This window comes from Schistocerca nitens, chromosome 4 (assembly GCF_023898315.1).
Source record: "Schistocerca nitens isolate TAMUIC-IGC-003100 chromosome 4, iqSchNite1.1, whole genome shotgun sequence".
Taxonomy (NCBI): domain Eukaryota; kingdom Metazoa; phylum Arthropoda; class Insecta; order Orthoptera; family Acrididae; genus Schistocerca; species Schistocerca nitens.
Window position 1 is genome coordinate 225286718 of NC_064617.1, and position 14022 is coordinate 225300739.

The 14022-nt window shown below is 36.2% G+C and overlaps 1 protein-coding gene across 2 annotated transcripts in view; it reads right to left on the reverse strand.

The window, feature by feature from the left end:
• Nucleotides 1-659: 659 nt before the first annotated feature.
• Nucleotides 660-14022, reverse strand: part of LOC126252780 (uncharacterized) — a 63176-nt gene continuing 49813 nt past the window's right edge. For both annotated transcript variants that reach the window (XM_049953708.1, XM_049953709.1), the window contains one exon: nucleotides 660-942. In XM_049953708.1, the coding sequence (XP_049809665.1) occupies nucleotides 854-942 (89 nt within the window). In that variant the 3' untranslated portion in view covers nucleotides 660-853. The remainder of the gene's footprint in view (nucleotides 943-14022) is intronic.

The window sequence follows — 14022 nt, forward strand, 5'->3', positions numbered from 1 at the left end:
CCAAAACTTCCAGTAAAACTTTCAAGAATTTTAATTAGAGAAGATTTTTGGCAAGCAGTGATATGAAAATAAAAACAAATAATGCATGTAAGCAGAGCAGAACAGCAGCAAAACTGAACTTGCAGTTAGTGTTAGCTGTGACCTCCAAACAAAAATGATCCAACATCGTACAACATCAGTAAACTAAAACAACAATTTTATAGCTTACCCTGATCTATTAGGGCACTGTGATGGCATGCATCACAACTTCGCTTCACAGAGTTTCTCACTCTGAACCAACACATAACTATACCATGTCATGTGCAGAACTTGTATGGTGCTGTAGCTCTCGACAAACTATTTGGCGATGCTGTGTTCAGTTTCCCCTCTGTATCTCAATAGCATTTACCTTATGTTCCATTTCAAATACATTGTCTTTTGTTTGTCATATTACATTCAGCATCAAAAAGTATTTATCACAATAGCATCTTTATTGCGTATCAGATGATAAGTGGGTAAAAACTGAAACTTGAGTATTCCCCATATAGCACTCAGTTTTTAATTGTTTACTGAGTTCTTGTTTTGTGCAGCTGAATTTATTGCAAATCAAACTGACTGATGCAAATAATAATCAAATATATTGTATATAAATAATTACAATTTATTTTTTACATCCTGTTTTTTTTATTTGTAACACAATGAAATCAGTCATATTTATTATAGAAGTTAAAAAATGACAAAAATCATTTAAATATTCCTTACTTGAACAAACTATTAGCTGCTATAAAAATAGTTCTTTGGTATTCGTTGGTGCAGATCCATCATACAAAACATGACATTTTCCTTTATGCTAAGTAAAGTTCATCACATAATATTAGTAGGAACCAACATACATTATACTGATGCTAGAGGTGTTGGTGACCGGCATGCTCTTGACTCTGTAAAACCAACTGTTGTAATACACTGTAAAAAGAAGCACATATAAAAATCAGATGAAAGTTTTGTGTTTCAGACACACACTAATATAAAGAAAACTGGCACCCATTACTATTAACAGATTATTAGCACTCAATCACTTTTTACAATTTTTGTAAGTGGGAATTGATACCAGAAGCATGCTGCTCTGATATGAAATACTATAATGAGAGAACAGAATAGTCAGAACCCAGTACACCTCACAAAGGCCTACGATGATGAAAGCACACTACTGTTATTTCTGTTTCCTTGAAACTTCCTCTCTGTTACCTCCAGTTACTGTTCTCTTTTTATATACAGACTGATCTTATCAAAATGGCTGTACAAGCAATATGCATCAGTTGGAAGATGTTAGAAATGGATAACAAATTTAGAAAGGAAAGTTGCTACTCACCATATAGTGGAGATGCTGAGTCATGATAGTCAAAATAAAAAGATTCAAGTAATTAAAGCTTTTAGCCATTAAGGCCTTCGTCAGCAGTACACACACACACACACACACACACACACACACACACACACTCACTCACACTCACATAAACGCAACTTGCACACACGTCTGCAGTCTCAGAGAGCTGAGACTGAATGTGGTCTCAGCTCTCTGAGACTGCAGACAAATATAAAAGACTGAATTATTAGACAAATATTAAAGCATTAATACTCGGTCAAATTTAGATTTAACGTCAGGTTTCGATCAGTTTCCAGCTGCACCTGAGTTCAGTAAATACACTGCTTTTCTTTAAGGAAGTAGGCATTATTAATATTGTGTGGTACCATCTGGTTTGAACCTATCAATAGCAGAATTTATTAGAGCATTAGATCATGTTCTTGGACAGGAACTCATATCTGAATGACAGTGTACGTAAATGATATTCTGATTAACAGACAAATTTGGGAAGAACATATTGAACTTTTTGACACAGGTATGTGGAAAACATAGACAAGGTAGAATTACACTGAAGAAGGAGAAGTGGAAAATGCAGCAACTGTACAAAAATTTTATGGCATTTAATTACTAAAAAAAGAAGGAATTTTGGTGGATTCAGAAAGAATAAAATCCACTAAAGAGTTTACAGCCCCCAGAAATGGAAAGCAGTTAAAATCTTTCTTTGGATTATGTGTTCCTCATAGAAATTTTATAAATGGACAAAGTTTAGATGCACCATGTCTCAGTAATCTATTAAAAAAGAACACTGTTTTGCTACAGAATAAGGTGTGTCAAGAAGCTTTTGGAAAAAAATGAAGGAAAAGAAAAGAAAAGCAAGAACGAATTAAATGACCAGAATTTATTACATGGACTTGATTTTACTTTACCATTTTGTTTACACAGTGACCACAGTAATTTTGGGGTGGGATCAGGAAAAGCAAGTAGATGGAAAAATTATACTTTGTACAACTACATTTGCAGGCAAGATTCTTTTAAAACATGAAAAATCTTATACAGTTACTGAAAAAGAATTGTTGGTGAAGCATTCATCCAATTCAAAAACTAAATCGTTAGATACAAGGTAATAGTCTACTCAGACCATAAGTTCAGTTATCTTCAAGCACTCAGTTATCATAAAAGATTAACTAGATGGACGAAGTACTTGCAACGGTTTGAATATGAAATCAAATATATTAAGGGATCTGACAACATTGTTGCAAATGCTTATCTGGGCTACTATGAGGAGGAATTCTTGAAACTTTCAACAAAGATGAAGAAAAGGAGCTTAAAATGGGGTATATTAAAATGCACAAAATGAAATAAATTTTTGATGTATGTGCAACAAAATTAGGTGTAGCTCAAATCATTATTCACACTGAAAGAACTGACAAGATTCAAACAACTGGAAAGTTTATTGCCAGTGGATGGAGGAGAAATATTGATTAAATATGTACATGAGAGTTCACTCAGTGTGATGTTTACAATGACATATTAAAGTTATAAGAAAACATCAATTTTTATAATGTCACTAACAAAATAAGGAAAGAGTTATCAACCCGCAACAAGTATCAGTGGGTTAAAGTAAATAATATGACATGCGAATGACAAATACAAAACATTATTCCCTATAAACCATTAGATTCAGTTGACACTCTTTACTATGGAACATTTCTGAAAAGCAAAGGAGGCCAGTGTTATATTTTTGCTACAGTAGATGTATTCTCTAAATTTATTAATTTATATCATTATAAAAGCTATGAGCAAAAATGTACTCTCAGAAACTGAAGAGGATTCTTTTAAACATGCCTACAAGCTAAAAGTTATCTTAACACATAATCAGTCACACTTTTTGTCTAAGAATTGAAAATCTCTTGTAGAAAAGACAGGTATTAGATATTTTCTAATTTCTAATACTCATTATCCAATCAAGCAGAGACGTATATGTGTGAGATTGGTCACTAGTGTCATACTTAATATAACAATGAGCATCCCATATGGTATGAGGCATATCCACAAAGTAAGGATCATTTTGGAAAAAGCCCATATAAACATTTTTTCAAACAAAAATTTTATTATACAGGAAAGAGCATTTCTTAAACAATTTTTCTACAAGTGTTCCGACATTTGTCATGGAAACCAACTTTTCTATGCCCTCTTCATGGAAATCTCAAGCAAAACAGTTTTTTAAATTTGCAGAAACTCATCACAAACCATTCTTATTGTGAGCCATATATTTTCATGAATTTTATCATCACTTTCTCAACCAAACCATCATTGACAATAGAAGGCCACCCAATCCATGCCTCATCATGAACAATGGTTCGTCCATCTCACCCACTTTCCCACCATCCCATTAGGCATTACATTTTCACCATAAATCTGTATTTTTATTTATTTATTTATTGTTCCGTGGGACCACATTAAGGAGAAGTCTCCATGGTCATGGAACGAGTCAATACATGAAATTATAACACGATTGTAGAAACAAATAAAATGAAATATAAGAAACATATTCAGTTGTAGATTGTAGAAACAGATAAAATGAAATATAAGAAACATATTCAGGCGACATGTCGTTAGTTTAAATAAAGAAAATCAAGAATGTAACACTGGAATTTGCTTAATTTTTTAGCTCTTCCAGGAGCTCCTCGACAGAATAGAAGGAGTGAGCCACGAGGAAACTCTTCAGTTTAGACTTAAAAGCGTTTGGGCTACTGCTAAGATTTTTGAGTTCTTGTGGTAGCTTATTGAAAATGGATGCAGCAGAATACTCCACTCCTTTCTGCACAAGAGTCAAGGAAGTACATTCCACATGCAGATTTGATTTCCGCCTAGTATTAACTGAGTGAAAGCTGCTAACTCTTGGGAATAAGCTAATATTGCTAACAACAAACGACATTAAAGAAAATATATACTGTGAGGGCAATGTCAAAATTCCCAGACTATTGAATAGGGGTCGACAAGAGGTTTTCGAACTTCCACCACACATAGCGCGAACAGCCCGTTTTTGAGCAAAAAATACCCTTTTTGAATCAGAAGAATTACCCCAAAAAATAATACCATATGACATAAGTGTATGAAAATATGCAAAGTAGACTACTTTTCGTGTTGAAATGTCACTTATTTCAGATACTGTTCTAATGGTAAATAAAGCGGCATTTAGTTTCTGAACAAGATCCTGAACATGGGCTTTCCACAACAGCTTACTATCTATCCGTACGCCTAGGAACTTGAACTGTTCCGTCTCGCTTATAACATGCCCATTCTGTCTGATTAAAATATCAGTTCTTGTTGAGTTGTGAGTTAGAAACTGTAAAAACTGAGTCTTACTGTGATTTAGCATCAAATTATTTTCCACAAGCCACGAACTTATTTCATGAACTACATTATTTGATAATGTTTCAATATTACACACAAGATCCTTCACTACCAAGCTGGTGTCATCAGCAAACAGAAATATTTTTGAATCACCTGTAATACTAGAAGGCATATCATTTATATAAATAAGAAACAGCAGTGGCCCCAGCACCAATCCTTGTGGAACGCCCCATTTAACAGTGCCCCATTGGGACTGAACATCATTACCAATCTCAATATTGCGGAGAATTACCTTCTGCTTTCTGTTCTTAAAGTAAGAGGCGAATCAATTGTAAGCTACTCCCCTTACTCCATAATGTTCCAACTTCTGCGGTAATATTTTGTGGTCAACACAGTCAAAAGTCTTCGTTAAATCAAAGAAAACACCCAACGTTCGCAACCTTTTATTTAATCCGTCCAAAACCTCACAGAGAAAAGAGACTATAGCATTTTCAGTTATTAAGCCATTTCTAAAACCAAACTGTACATTTGACAGCAAATTATGTGAATTTAAATGCTGCAGTAACCTTGTATATACAACCCTCTCAATAACTTTAGCAAACACCGATGGCATAGAAATAGGTCTATAATTATCAACATTATCCCTGTCTCCCTTTTTATAAAGTGGCTTCACTACCGAGTACTTTAATCGGTCAGGAAACAGACCACTCCTAAAGGAAAAGTTGCAGATATTGCTAAGTACTGGGCTAACATACATGGAACAATACTTCAGTATTCTGCTAGATACCCCGTCATATCCATAAGAGTTCTTGGTCTTTAGTGATTTAATTATTAACTCAATCTCCCTCTTGTCAGTATCATGGAGGAGCATTTCAGGTAACAGTCTCGGAACACTTTTTTCTACGAGCGCTATATGATTCCCTGTTGGGATTAGGTTTCTATTTAGTTCACCTGCTATATTCAGAAAGTGATTATTAAATACTGTACATATATGCGACTTATCAGTAACATGGACATTCCCACTACGCACTGATTCTATATCCTCGACCTGTCTCTGCAGACCAGCCACTTCCTTTACGACTGACCATATGGTTTTAATTTTATCCTGAGACTTAGCTATTCTATCTGCATACCACATACTTTTTGCCTTCCTAATAACTTTTTTAAGCACCTTACAATACTGTTTGTAATGGGCTACTGCATTTAGATTGTGACTGTTTCTAACGTTTTGATATAATTGGCACTTTGTTCTACAAGATATTCTTATACCTTTAGTCAGCCACCCAGGCTGCCTGTTTGTGCTAGTACCCTGTTATGAGCATTCTAACGGAAAGCAACTTTCAAAGAGCACGAGAAAAGTCTTGAGGGAAGCATTATATTTATCGTCTACTGTATCAGCACTATAAACATCTTGCCACTCTTGTTCCTTGATAAGGTTTACAAAAGTCTCTACAGCAACTGGATCAGCTTTCCTAAAAAGTTGGTAACTATATTTAACATGTGTTGCAGCACAAAAATCTTTTAGACTTAAAATTTGTGCATCATGATCTGAAAGGCCATTCACCATTTTGATAACAGAATGCCCTTCTAGTAATGACGAATGAACAAAAATATTGTCTATGGTTGTTCTACTGTTCCCTTGCACTCTCGTTGGAAAGAATACGGTTTGCATAAGATTATATGAATTAAGGAGGTCTACCAGCATCCTTTTCCTTTCACAATCACTTATATAATTTATATTGAAGTCACCACATATAACTAACTTTTTGTATTTCCGATAAAGTGAACCAAGAACCTCCTCTAGCTTTAGCAAAAATGTTGTGAAATCGGAGTCTGGGGATCTATAAATAACAACAGTAAGAAGTTTAGCTCCACTAAATTTAACCACACCTGCACAACATTCAAACACCTTCTCAGCGCAGTACTTTGAAACATCAATTGACTCAAATGGGATACCGTTTTTCACATACATGGCTACTCCCTCACACCGCAAAGAGCTCCTAGAAAAGCTGCCAGCCAACCTGTATCCTGGTAAAGGAAGCCTCTGAATTATCTCCTTATTTAAGAAGTGTTCAGATATACCAATAATTTCAGAGTCAACATCTGTAAGCAGTTCACTAACTTTATCTCTAATGCCTTGTATGTTTTGATGAAATATACTAATTCTCTCATTAATCGGATACCTAAGCTTTGTCGAAAGTGGTTTCTTTGTTAGAGAGACTTCCCTTAAGCAGGAATACCTGTCAGCTGACTTCAATCTAAAAAAGGTACAGCTCTAACACCCACAACTACCGGAATTTTCCCATGAGTGATCCCACCACCCCCACTTATGCTGTCACCTATAAGCTTTGCCAACCTCCCCTTTCCATACCTGTTGAGGTGCAGGCCATGTCTAATGAGCATCCCATATGGTATGAGGCATATCCACAAAGTAAGGATCATTTTGGAAAAAGCCCATATAAACATTTTTCAAACCAAAATTTTTTTATACAGGAAAGACAAGTTGTTGTTGATTTTCAGCTGGCTTAACAACAGTCATTGCATTCAAAAACTGTATTACAGAACGCACTTCACAGTGGGTGGGCTCAGAGATTGTCTTAAAAAATCTTGAACAATCACTAACAAATCTAAACACAACACAATCCAGATGTAATGGCATCAGTGGAAAGACAATGAACCAGAGAGGCGAAAGTGGAACTGCGACACTAGTGCTGTGGTGGCAGTAAAATGAAATGATACTTACTTTCTGGACACACCTCGTATGAACGTGTGAAAGATTCCAAAAACATTACGAATAGTCTACAGCATACTTCTATCAGACTTTCACCTGCTAAAATTGTTTTCCATAAAAAAAAAAAAAAACAGCAACTATTATTTCTGAAGTAATAGAGTTTCTGCCATGCAAAACTATGTCTCCACAAGAACGTGAGGCAATTGTAAAAGAAACCATGAGAAAACAACAGAAAAACAAAAAAGAAGATATCATAGTAAAATCAAATGATACAATTGAAAACTGGCGATTTATATACTAGTTTTAAACTTTTAATTGTTGAAATGAAGGTTTTGGACATATGTGTTGGTCATTTTGAAATTCTATAAAATCCACATCCCAATGCATACTGGTTAATTTATCCAAAATTCAGAAAACTTTTTGGGCTTGTAAATATCACTTCATACAAGCAGAAAAATAAAAATAATTCATAAAGCCCTGAGTCAAGGAAAAAGTTCTTTACTGGAAAATGTTAGCTATTCACAAAATAATAAAAAACAGAAAAATGTAAATCCTATTGCATCTACAACTACATGACTACTCTGCAATTCACATCTAAGTGCCTGGCAGTGTGTTCATTGAACCACTTTCACACTATTTCTCTACCATTCCACACTCTAGCAGTGCACAGGAAAAGTGAACACTTAAATCTTTTTGTGTGAGATCTTATTTCTCTTTTTTTTTTATTACAATGATCATTTCTCCAAATGTATGTGGGTGTCAAAAAATTATTTTTGCATTTGGAGAAGAACATCGGAGATTGAAATTTTTTGAAAAGTTCTTGCTGCAACAAAAAAAAGCTTTTGTTTTAATGATTGCCACCCCAACTCATATATTGTATCCATGATACTCTCTTCCCTATTTTGTGATAATACATAATGAGCTGCTGTTCTTTGTACTTTTCTGCTGTCCTCCATCAATCCAATCTGGTAAGAATCCATATTGGACAATAATACTCTAGCAGAGGATGGACAAGCATAGTGCAAGTAGTCTCTTTAATAGTAGACCTGTTGCATCTTTTAAGTGTTCTGCCATTAAAATGCAGTCTTTGGTTTGCCTTCCCCACAACATTATCTACATGACTGGTACAGTTTAAGTTGTTCATAATTGTGATTCCTAGGTATTTAGTTGAATTTACAGACTTTAAATATATGTGACATATTGCATAACCGAAATCTAAATAATTCCTTTTAGTATTCATATGGATGACCTCACACTTTTCGCTATTTAGAGTCAATTGCGACTTTTTGCACCATAATACTTCCTTGGCAAATGATAGATATTATTACTGTTTTACTCGATGAGTTTCCATCAATTACTACGAACTGTAGTCTTTCCAACAGGAAATCACATATGCATTAAGATGAGTTGGCTTTATCACTGAAATGTAACAGTGTTTTGTCTGGAATATAGTAGATGTTAAGGAAAATTTACATGAAACCCTCAGTGTTATGTGCCTGGCAAGCTCAGAACCCCAAGTTGGGTAGTTCTATTTTTCTTTTCTGAGCAGCCAATTTTCTATTATTTACCCTATCCATCTGTTACAATTATCTTATTCTACTAATTCCATCCTTCTTTTCATCTTATTATTTGAGTGAAATGGTGTTACATTATCATCCACAGAACAAAACTGTCACTATAGCCAGTCAAAGTTAATTATTATTTCATTTGCATATTACTATATTCTGCAATTCAAAGTTTATGTTACAATATACACATATTTTTATGCCACTACAGAGGAGAAAATTCTCATTATACAAATTTACACATATATGTCACGCTGTGCAAAATATTTAATAGTAGTTGTTTGTAAAGCTGTGCATCTCTGCATCTCACTTACTATAGAATGCAGTTGTTACCATTTTTGATTCTTCACTGTTAATATTAGTGAAAATCTTTACTAATGTCAAGCATATCATTGAATTGTACTGTACTTTAAACGTGAATATTGTGTTTTGTTCCCTATGAATCACCATATCTCGATTTTTACATCTACTGCTTGGTTTGAGTTTTCATCAAGATCCTTACGTATGAATACTTTTCTTACAAATATATACCAATATGTTTGTATGAGAATATATGTACAAATACAATCAACTTGTTTTCTATGGGGAATATCTGGAAACTAAGGTTATGAAGCCTGTAGCTATGCCAGGGAATTGAGTTTTTCACAGTTGGTACCACTATTGTGTATTTTAGCACAACAAATGAATGAGTTGTAATGGTCATCAGTAGCATCTTGACTCTTGATGTGGAAACGGTTGAAGATGAGTGTTCTCATTCCATCTCCTGCCAAGTGCGAAGTGTGCACTGTGATATGCTACCTGAATGGCAAGAGCATGAGTGGCACCGCAATTCATTGCAAAATCGTGTCAGTGTATGGGAAGGAAAATATGTCATAACAATGTGTGACAGAATGGGTACAGAATTTCACTTGTGTAAGAAATTTGTGATGAAGAGATAAGTGGTTACTGATGAACCAGTGCAAAAACTAAAAGAGTATATTTGTTATGATTGCTGTATGACCATTGATGAGCTGCACAAACTGTGTCCTGAAATTTCTCAAAGCATTGTTCATGAAAATGTGAGTGATCGACTAGGATGAAGTAGCAAGTTGTGTACATGACAGGTTCCAAAGATGCTTACTGCAGAACACAAACTCAACAGGGTCAAGGTTGCACAATAGTTTCTTGATCATTTTGTGAGTGACAGAGAGACTTTCCTTGACTCCACTGTGACAGGTGATGAAATGTGGGTTTACCACCATACCTCAAAGAACAAGTGACAATAAATGCAGTGACACCATACTCATTTCCCTTCAACAACAAAATTCAAAACTCAGAAATCAGCTCAAAAAGTCGACGCAATCATTTTCTGGGACACAAAAGGGGTTCTGCTTGTCAAATTCATGCCAAGAAAGGAAACACTCTTCTCTGCATGATACTGTTAAAACTGCAGGAAGCTGTGCAGAGCCATACAGAAAAGAACACCCTGGAATGCTGAAGAAGGGAGTCTGCATTCTGGGCCACACTTAACTTGAACAACACAAGTGTTGTTAACCTTATTCGTTGGAATCTTTTATCACTCTTCTCACAGTCCCGATCTCTTGCCTATCAAGCATCACTTATTTCCTACATGGAAGGAATATGTGGATGGAACACCCTTTTCTGGTCACAAGGAGGTGAAAATCAAAGTGGAGATGTGGTTACAGAGTTGACGGGAGACATATACGACACAGTTATTAGAAAACTCATCCCACGGTTGACAAAACACATTGAAATAAATACTCATTATGTGGAAAAATGATGTAATACCTATGCTACTGTTCCTGTATGCTTCACTGAAAGCTATGTATTTGTGCTCGTGTAAAAAATCTTGTAAACCTACTTTCTGGATATCACTCGTATGTGTCCAGAAAATGGACATTAGTGGTCTTTGCAGTCTATTATAGTGATCTTGGTTCTTCATGCTATGATAGCTGTGTGGGACAGTCTCTCAAAATTCTGGTGCTTATTCCATTGGTCGACTATGAAACAATACACTAGTTTATTTTCTCTGGGGTCTTTCATTTTACTCTATCATCCAGTTCCCTTGGTTGTCCTTTATTTCTCTCTTTGGCCAGTGTACCAGTTCTGTGTTTCCACTTGTTCATATTCTTATGAAGTACTGCACTTTCTTTTTCGTTCAGGTGAAATGGACTGTCATTCTTGGCAAACTATTTTGTTACCATAATGTACCAACTGTTCTTATACTAAGCCACAACAATTACAAATAGACAAATTATTTAATTAAAAGAATTTGACTGATGTGTATTTTACAAATAACTATTAATGAGATATTTACGTGATGAATACAAGGTCCTATTTTTCATTTTTTGTCAGCTTGTATCTGGTATTACCTAGGTTTGTGTATCATTAGATGTGGTTAGTTACAAGTTTAATTCATTTTATGTCTGATACTAAGGTTTACGTTTCTACCATGGTAAGTTGCATCAATGACGAATTATGTTTCTTATTATTCATATTTGTATTTAACACTATGTTTTTAATGCAGTTACTGATTGCACATTTCGATTTGTCTGACATTTGATTATGCTTGGTCCACTTTGGAAACCCATGGACAAGAATTACTTCATGAACTTAAAAACAATTACAACAGTATTAGGGATTTATGGACTATTTGTTTTATCTAGGAGTAACAAGTGAATTTTTCTTGAAAATGTTAACAAACTGCCTCAAGAGGGCATATGGTGGTTGTTTGCTCTTACATTATTGATTACGGTATCAACTCTCACATAAATGTGGGTATGTTGATTTTAAGATGTGTAATGTAGCTGGCTTTAGAAACAGTTGTGCTTGTAAAGCACAGTAGTACAGCTGAAAAAAACCTGAAAATATATGCAATACATTTACTCGTCGTAACACATAATGATGTAGTCAGCAAACAGAATGACCTCCTCTATGCTAATCAGCACGGCTCCCAAAAGCATTGATCATGTGAAACTCAGCCCGCATTTTCCTTACATGACATCCTGAAAGCTGTTGATCAAAAAAATCTGATGGATGTTGTATTGCTTGACTTTCAAGAAGCATTTGACTCAGTACTGTACCAACAATTATTAAGGAAAGTATGATTGTCTGGCGTACAAAACAAAATTTGTGACTGGAATGAGGATTTTATCTTGGCTGAAGAGTCACCAATAGAATTAGAAGTAACTTCAGGTGTGCTCCAGGGAAGTATGTTGGGAGCCTTATTGTTCTTATTGTACACTAAGGTGACAAAAGTCATAGGAGGGTGACGTGCACATATGCACTGATCAGTCAGAACATTACGACCACCTACCTAATAGCCACTGTGTTTGCCTTTGGCACAGATAACAGTGACAACGCATCATAACATGAAAGCAATGAGGCCTTTGTAGGATGCTGGTCAGAGTTGGCACCACATCTGCACAGACAAGTCACCTAATTCCCATAAATTCCGGGGAGGGGTTGACGAGCTCTGATGCCACAGTCAATCACATCCCATATCTGTTCAATCGGGTTCAGATATGGAGAGTTGGAGGGAGTGGGAGAAGGGGGGGCAGCACATCAATAGGAATTTGCCATGGTGTTTTTCAAACCACTCCATCACACTCCTGGCCTTGTGAAATGGTGCATTACCTTGTTGAAAAATGCCACTGCAGTCAGGAAACATGATCATTACGAAAGGGTGTAAACGGTCTGAAACCAGTGTACAATACTCCTTGGCCATTGTGGTGCCTTGCATTAGCACCAATGGACCAAAGGACACCCACGTAAATGTTCCACAGAACATAATGGAGCTGCAGCCAGCTTGTCTTCATCCCACAGTACAGGTGTACAGGAGCTGTTCCCCTGTAAGACAATGATTCATGCCCTCCCACTGGCATGATGAAGAAGGTATCAGGATTCATTAGACCATGCAATGCTCTGCCACTATGCCACCATCCGGTGCCAATGATCATGTGCTCGATTCAGTCATTGTTGCCAATGTCATGGCGTTAACATTGGCACATGTGTGAGTCGTTGGCTGCGGAGGCCCAACATTAGTAGTGTTTCGTGTGCACTGTGTATTCAAATACACTTGTACTCTGTCCAGCATTAACATCTGATGTTAGTTCCACAACAGTTCACCATCTGTTCTGTTTTACCAGTCTGCCCAGCGTACAGTGTCTGACATCTGTAATGAGGGGTAGCTGCCCAACCCCATGGCGTCTGGAGGTGATTTTACCTTGGTTTTGCCACATATTGAAGACACCACAGCACTCCTCAAACACCCAAAAAGTCGTGCAGTTTCAGGAATGCTGATGCCAAACCTCTGGGCCATCACAATCTGCCCTCGGTCAAACTCAGATAGATCGGGCACCTTCGCCATTCTACACATGGACAGCATGCTTGCTGATACTACATCCACCACATATGTGTCTGACTAGCACTCATTCCTTGCTAGGTGACACTGCAATCACCTCAATGGGTTTATATCGACAGTAAGCAGTGGTCAAATATTCTGACTGATGAGTGTACAGATGACAGTAATGTTGTGTGTACAAGATATGAAAAGGGCAGTGAATTTGTAATGGTGCTTGCTTGCTTTGTTTAACTTCACTTGTTGTCCTTGGTGTTGACGTACTGCATTACTATGCTGGCTGAAAAATGTGGTTTGTAATTCCAACACTGAATACTGTAAATAATGTAGCCAGCAGGTGAACAGTTGCGTTTCACAGTACTTTAATTTCACTGTTTACACCACCCCATATACACATTTAATATGGCCAGCGCACTATTGTTTAACTTTTGATAAGCCTCATTAATAGTTTGCAAGTGAAAATCCACATACTGCTACAATAGTTTCCTGTTGAACATCTACGAGCAGTAAAAACCTAACCACAAAGTTCACAGTTCTTGAAGAATAGAAAGGTATGTATGGAGCAGACACTGTCATTGTTTTAACACACGGCCTATTTGTGTAACACTTATTTCACAGTTAAGTTGAAGCATTGTTATTGTTCTAACTGACACAGGTTTCTCGTCTG